The sequence below is a fragment of the Pediculus humanus genome, genomic scaffold (assembly GCF_000006295.1).
Source record: "Pediculus humanus corporis 1103172107910 genomic scaffold, whole genome shotgun sequence".
Taxonomy (NCBI): Eukaryota; Metazoa; Arthropoda; class Insecta; order Psocodea; family Pediculidae; genus Pediculus; species Pediculus humanus.
Window position 1 is genome coordinate 287,616 of NW_002987483.1, and position 7,630 is coordinate 295,245.

Below are 7,630 nucleotides of genomic sequence, written 5' to 3' on the forward strand. Positions count from 1 at the left end.
GAGTAAAAAGAAATATTTCGAATCCGTGAAAATGACGATATCACAACACAAAAACACACGATTATTGTATTATTATTACTATTATTATTATCATTATTATTATTATCCACCATTAAACACGACAAGGCTACTTGTCGGAGTTTTTAAGTATTTATCCGAGGTTTCTACCCGATTCCTTAGGGACAAATACTCGAATTTCGGTGGTGCCACTTATTATAAGATAGCACCACATCAATTCTTGAAGGTCTTCCTGAGTCCGTCTTTTTCGATGGGAACGATTTGTCTCCTGAACTGGGCTCCGGTGACTAACATCTTTGGAGTGGCCAGGGTCAGAAGCAGTGAAATTCACGTTCTCGTCGAGCTGCCTCAGGTCGACAGTAGAACAAGATTTGTTTTTTGGTTCTTACTTTGTCTTGTTCTCATTTTTTTTTTTTTTTTTTTGCTCTTTTAAGCCAACAGCACGTGGCGTTCTCAGACGGTCACCCATCCAAGTTTGCACCACGCCCGATGCTGCTTAACTTCGGTGATCGTACGGGAACCGGTGTGACCAGCACGCTATGGCCGTTGGCTTCATTATTATTATTATTATTATTATTATTATTATTATTATTTTGTCGACTATGCATTAGAGAGAGAGAGAGAAAATCTTTTCCGTTTACGGATTATTTAAAAAAAAAAAACGCTTCCGGGTTTGTTTTTTTTTTTTTTTCCTATTTCTAGTTGCACGAAAAAAGAAAAAAAAAATGGAAAAATTGTTTTGTGGAAATGTGTTTGTGCGTGCGTGCGTGTGTGATTACGTTTTTATTATTATTATTATTATTATTACTCGCGATCTCTCTTCGTGGTTCTAATAGTTGGAATTTATATTATTATTATTATCGTTACTTTTTTTCGGCGGCGGCGGCGGCGTCGTCGGCGAGACACGAAAGATTCGTAAATAAATAATAAATTTGTTTTAATTGATTCCGACTGTGAAAATAATAATAATAATAATTCCGAAATTTATTATTATTATTATTTTCGTTCATTTTGGACTGGTTTGGAGTCGTCGTTCGTTTACAAAACGTGAAATTTAAATGCGGAAACAAAAAAAAAGAAAAAAAAAATTTCCCACCGCCATGTTTGGCCGTACGTTTGTCTTCGTTGTTGTCAACAAAAATTTACCCAACAAATTTCCACCCCCCTTCGCCCCTTCCCCCCGTCATTGCTAGGGTTTTACAAAGAATTCTTCGTCACCGTGCAAAATTTTCCAGGTTATTTTTCTCTGGAAAAAAAAAATAGTAATAATTCCAGATTGGGAAATCTTGTACGTCGTTCCTTGGAATGGGGGCCTCCCCACGTAAAAACGCCAAAATTTTGTTCTCGTCGAAGATTTTTTTTTAAATTTCTTTGTAACGAAAAATGATTGTTGAGGCAAACAAAAACCTGAGACGAAACAAACAATTCTCATTATCATCATTATAACATTCTAATTATCTAAACGTTCGACTGATAAGAAGATTGTCTCGTTTTCGAACCCGAATTTTTCCTTCTTAATGTTTTATTGTGCCCTTGGAATGGGGGGTCGGTTGGGGGTTAATTGGCTGGCTGGCGGGGAGGAAAAATCAGTCGAATAGAACGATTTTTTGGGGGGAAAAAATTTCCAATATTGAAAAGTTTTCTTTTTCCCCCCCGTTTTCGTTTATTAAAAAAACCGTATTTGATTCTCTCTCTCTCTCTCACACACACACACAGGTTATAAAAAATGTTAATTTGAAATTTTTTTTTTAATAGTCGTTCGTCATTGACATCAATGCCTGTAAGATCGTTTCATTGAGGTTAACGTGGAAAAAAAAAAAAAACCGTTTTAATTTTTGTTTAAAGAGAGACAGAGAGATGGGAAGAAAGAGAGAGAGAGAGAGAGAGAGAGAGAGAGAGAAGAAGAGATTTTGTCGAAATTTAATGTGCGGTATATAATAATAATAATGGAATCTTCAGGGTTTTTTTTTTACTACGTTCAAGGTCTACCGCTCCGAAATAGGATTTACGGTACAGGAAGAACCGACCCATCATCTATTTATGGATGGGCAACATCTCATGGTGTGTCGTCTGTGAATTTTCACATACGGCGAAGGACGGAAAATGGCATTTGTTGTTTGTTACCGGGATTTTTTGTTTGTTCTCATAAAATATTAATCGTAATTGTAATTAAATTGTTTGTTTTGTTTGTTTGTTTACAGGTTTTTTTAGAACACCGGGAAGAGATCGAGGTGGCTATGCTGGTCACGGCTAAAACGCACGGAGCAACTCCGTTGGTTGTAGCTTGTAGAAACGGTCATTATTACGTCGCTGAATATCTCATCCAAAGATGCAACGCAAACATTGAACAACCAGGATCAGGTATGTGATGGTGGTGGTGATGGTGGGTGGGAGAGTTTCGATCGAGGGGAGACGTACGAAGAAATTCCGATTAATTGTCTTTTCTTTTCTTGTTTAAACAGTGGTTTTTGATGGCGAGACCATAGAAGGAGCTCCTCCTCTATGGTGCGCCGCCGCTGCCGGATGCCTGGACGTCGTTAAACTTCTCGTCAAACACGGAGCATGCGTCAATAGCGTAACCAAAACGAATTCCACGCCGTTAAGAGCAGCTTGCTTCGATGGTCGTTTCGAAGTTGTTAAATTTCTCGTCGATAACGGTGCAGGTTCGATTATTATTATTATTATTATTATTATTATTATTTTACACGTCGAATAATGATAATCGAGTAAGTGAAATATGAAATCGATGGATCGATCGATTCTCGATCTCCGATGATAAATTAATTTTTAAAACCGAAGGTCGTCGTCCGCCCCCCCCCCACATTTCGTCAACGGTTGAAAATACCGAAGAAAAAATCCGCGTCCGACGCTAAAAATATTTACGGAGTTTAGAAAATTCACGAGAAAAAGAGAGAGATAGAAATAAAGACGAAGAGAGAGAGAGAAAGAGCGACGAGTCTATTTCTGGGATTTTTTTTTTTTTTTTTTTTTTTAAGAGTAAAATTTATCGTCGGGTCCGAAATCCGAATTATAAACGGGTTTTGGGGGGAACGGGATAAATCCTTTTGTAATGTTTTTTAATCAAATTTGATTTTCCGACCTTCGGGCTTTCCCGCCTCCCCCTCCCCCCCAAACGCTTCGGTATTTCCGTCGCCGCCGCCGCCGCCTACGCTTTCGCATAGAATGTGCGTTATTTATGTCAATATTAACAAGATCCAATAAAAGTTTATAAACTGAAAAGAGCCAAAACGTTTGTTTGTTTGTTTGTTCGTTTGTAGTTCATTTTTCAAAGGGGGTTTTTTTTTTTTCTTTGACGCGAAAGCTTTTCTTTTTCGATCCCAGAACGATCCCGGAAGATGTATTGGTGGTGGTGGTCACGAAAGTCGGTTTTTTTCCCCCACCCCATCCGGGAAAAGGAATTACGACGTGACATCATCATCATCATCATCATCACTACGGGAAGTTTTTTTTTTTTTTTTTTTTTTTTTTTTGCGGGCGAGACCTAACACGTCCGCATTGTGTTTGTTGCCTAACTTATGCGAAGTTGTTGTTATGTTATGTAAAGTTGTTACGAATTTAGTTTGTAAAAAAAAAAAAAAAAAAAAAATCCTTAATTAAAAACTTGAAAAACGCCAATCACGTAAAATCATGCAAGGTAATAAAAAAAAGAAAAAAAAAAAAAAAAAGTTGAAAATGAATAAATGAATTATAATTGTACGATTATTATCATTATCATTATCATTATCGTTGTTGTTACTATTAATCGCCGTGCATGTTTTTTTTTTTTTCAAAAAACATATTTTTTTTATCGCATTTCCAAACGCGGAATTGACCGAAAAGACCATCGTCTTGCATCGTTCATTAATATGTAAATAAGTTCCGAGTTGGTTGTTCCGTTAAAAAAAATTTGTTTGTTGTTGTTGTTGTTGCAGACATCGAAATAGCAAACAAACACGGTCACACATGTCTAATGATAGCATGCTACAAAAAGCATTTCAAGATTGCCAAATATCTCCTCTCGATCGGAGCGGACGTTAACCGGAAAAGTTCAAAGGGTAACACAGCACTTCATGACTGCGCGGAATCCGGTAGTTTGGAAATTCTTCAGTTGCTTATAAGTTACGGAGCGAAAATGGACGTCGATTCGTACGGTGAGTTTGAACGTTTCGTTCCTCCACCCCCCTCCCACTCACCCCAAGGGTTGTTACCACTAATCTTGTGTCTTGTGTCTCTATGCAGGAATGACGCCTCTTTTGGCCGCGAGCGTAGCCGGTCACAGACACATCGTAGAAGCTCTCATTAAACTTCCCAATTTGATATCACGTACGGAACGACTGGACGCGTTAGAATTGCTAGGAGCGACTTATATCGATAAGGAAAGAAACATGAACGCAGCGCTAGAGCTATGGAGGCGAGCCATGCACGATAGGTGAGAAAGAGAGAGACAGAGAGATGGGAAGAGGGAGAGAGAGAGAGAGAGAGAGAGAGAGAGAGATAAACGAAACTTACTATTTTTTTCAGACTACATAGTTCAAATAACAAATTACCCAAACCTCCACAAAAGCGAACGGTGGGAGCGTACGATCACGTGAGAGAAATAAACGACATGGAGAGTTTAGAAGACTTATTAGCGGATCCGGACGAAATGAGAATGCAAGCCTTAGTAATTCGCGAACGCATATTGGGCCCGGCTCATCCTGATACAAGTTATTACATAAGGTATAGGGGAGCCATTTATGCGGACGCTGGAAAGTTTAACAGGTGAGAGACACGATGTTGTCAATTCTCCTTTTTCCGTTGTTTCAAGTATAACGAATCCCTAAAAGATTAACTTTTCTCTCTCTCTCAGATGCATCGATCTTTGGAATTACGCTTTAGACATGCAGCAAAACATGATGGAACCGTTAAATCTAATGACTCAAAGCTCTCTCTTTTCTTTCACCGAACTATTCTCGTACATGTTGAGCGAAAAAAATCGGGTGAGCACGAGGAGCAGGAGGATTCCACCGGTTAGCTTTACGGACGTGGCCACGGTTTACATAAAAGCGATAAACGAAGTGAAAGTAGCCGTTCAACTACTCGAAAAGATACCCAAATACGACGGAGATTTAACTTGTTTGCATAGGGTCATTGTTATTTCCCTGCACTTGGGTTGTTTGCTCACGAAAGTCATGCCCGTCGCGACGCCCGAAGAAGAAGAATTGAAAGAAACCGTTTATAAAAGCACATATCAACTCGTACAGTTGGGAGTCACCGGAAAACACGGGAGAAGCGTTTTACACTTGGCCTGTTCGAGAGATTCCGGATTGGTTCCCAGGTAAATCCGTACCTGATCCTTTCTTTCTCTTTTTAATTCGGTTTAATTCTTTATCTCTTTGTCTTTGTCTTTCCTATACGCAGCAAATACGCAGGTTGTCAATTTCCATCCGCTCTATTAGCTCAGCTACTGTTAAAAGTTGGAGCGGATCCGAAAGCGAAAGATCACGACGGTAACACTCCGTTGCATTTGGCAGCATCCGCGGATTTCGTCGATCCCGTACTAATCACGACGCTTTTAGAAAACGGAGCTCACATAGATTCCGTTAATTCGGATAAGAAAACGATGGAATCCATATTGCGAGGACGACTTCATCCGACGATAATAAATCCGATCAAATACAAGAGCCTCGCTTGTTTGGCTGCAAACACTCTCGCGAAAAACACGAAAAGAGAATATTACGTCGACCAGATACCAAAAAGTTTAATTCCATTCGTCGAAGATCACTGTTGACACGTCACTCGTTAACGGAACAAAACAAAACAAAACAAAAACAAAAACAAAAACAAAAAAAGAAAAAAATGAATAATTTGCGCGCTCGTAAATAAATGATTCGTTTCACGTCAATTTTATTCCTCCTATCAATCATCGTTATTATTATCGTTATTATTATTATCATTATCATTATTATTATTATCATCATCATATTGTTTCGTATCATTATTGAAAAAAAAAAAAAAAAAAAAAAAAAAAATTACGCAAAATTTTAATTAATATTTTTTTTTAAAGCGATCAAAATATATTTTTATAAGTATTATTATTATTATTATTAACCGTTCGTATTTTTATTGTTGTTTATTATCATTATTATTATTATTTATTTTTATATATATATATATATATATTTTTTTTTTTTTCACTTTCATTTTTTTCTTTTTTTTTTTTTTTTTGGCGAAAATATCGATAAAACGAAAATAAAAAAATAAAAATGAACACGCACGTACGCACGCACTCACGGACACGCACGTCGCGAATTTCGAAATTCACCGCTTTTGTTAGCAATAAATAAAAAATTTTAAATAAATAAAAAATAATAATGATAATAATAATAATAAATAACCTTTTTTTTCGGTTGTAAAATTGAGCACATTTGTTTTAAAAAAAACGTTGCCGCGTGTGCACGTGCGCACGTGGGTAAAAAAACAACTCATCGTTAAAACACAAAATAGCAAACCACCACCAGGAAACGTTAAAAAAAAAAAAAAAAATAGATCTATAAATATATATATAAATAAAAATACATAAATAAAAATAAAAATTTTTTTACAACCGCGTTATCATTATTATTCATTTATTTATTTATTTTTCCGCCCGCCCCCTTCGCCTCCCCCTTTCCCTCCCTCTCCCTACCTTAACGGATACGAACCGAATTCGTTTTATAAATAAGCTAAATAAAATTTTAAAAAAAATTAATAAAAATAATAATAATGATAATAATAAACAAGAAGGGTAGGACCCGTTGACGATAAACCTTACCCTTCCTACCCCCTCCTCTTCCACCCCCCGAAAATTTTGATTATACCTCCGCCTCTTTCCACCAACCCGACCTCACAAATCAATCAATTTTTATTTTTTTTCGTTTCATAATGCGTATAATAATTCCCGCAATTGTAAAACTTGAAAACGATTGATTGATTGATTGATTGATTTATCGATCGATAATTTAATAATAATAATAATAATAATAGAGGAATAAAAGATAAATAAAAAAATATTAAATTTATTCATACGTAAATTGAGACAGAGTCGTCGAAACTTTTTCCCCATTTCCGATCCGATTTCCAATTCGTTACCAATCACTTTTTCTTTCACCTGAAAAAAAATACATAAATAAATAAATAATAATAATAATGATGATGATGATGATGATGATGATGATGATGATGATAATTAAAAACGTTCTCCCAGAGTTTTTCTCCATAAAAAAAAAAAAAAAAAAGTTAATTCAAGAGAAAATTATTATTTTAAAAAAAAAAAATTAATAATCTTACCTGGAAAAAAAAAATCTCCGACATTTTCCACCATCGAAATTTTCCAAAAAAAAAAAAAGGGAAATCGATCCATTTTCTTTTTCTTTTTTTTTTTTTTTAATCTGAAATTAAAAATTAACCATCGGTAAAATTCCTTTTGTGAATTTCCATTCTACGAAATTTTAAATTTAAAAAAAAAAAAACGCGCGCCATTTTTATTTTAAAAAAACAAAAATTTCCGTTTAATAATAACGTTTACAATTTGTTGTTGTTTTTTTTTTTTTTGTTAATTTCCGGTTTTCTTTATTCATAAACAAAAAAAAAC

At 35.6% G+C, this 7,630-nt stretch overlaps 1 protein-coding gene across 1 annotated transcript; it reads left to right on the forward strand.

The window, feature by feature from the left end:
• Positions 1 to 1,964: 1,964 nt before the first annotated feature.
• Phum_PHUM399460 (Sex-determining protein fem-1, putative) lies at positions 1,965 to 5,788 on the forward strand (the record flags this gene model as incomplete). The annotated part of the gene is made up of 8 exons (XM_002428693.1): positions 1,965 to 2,153; positions 2,220 to 2,379; positions 2,481 to 2,681; positions 3,951 to 4,169; positions 4,258 to 4,447; positions 4,540 to 4,779; positions 4,868 to 5,335; positions 5,419 to 5,788. 8 exons carry the CDS (start codon positions 1,965 to 1,967, stop codon positions 5,786 to 5,788), a joined length of 2,037 nt encoding a protein of 678 aa, XP_002428738.1.
• Between the last annotated feature and the right edge of the window lie 1,842 nt (positions 5,789 to 7,630).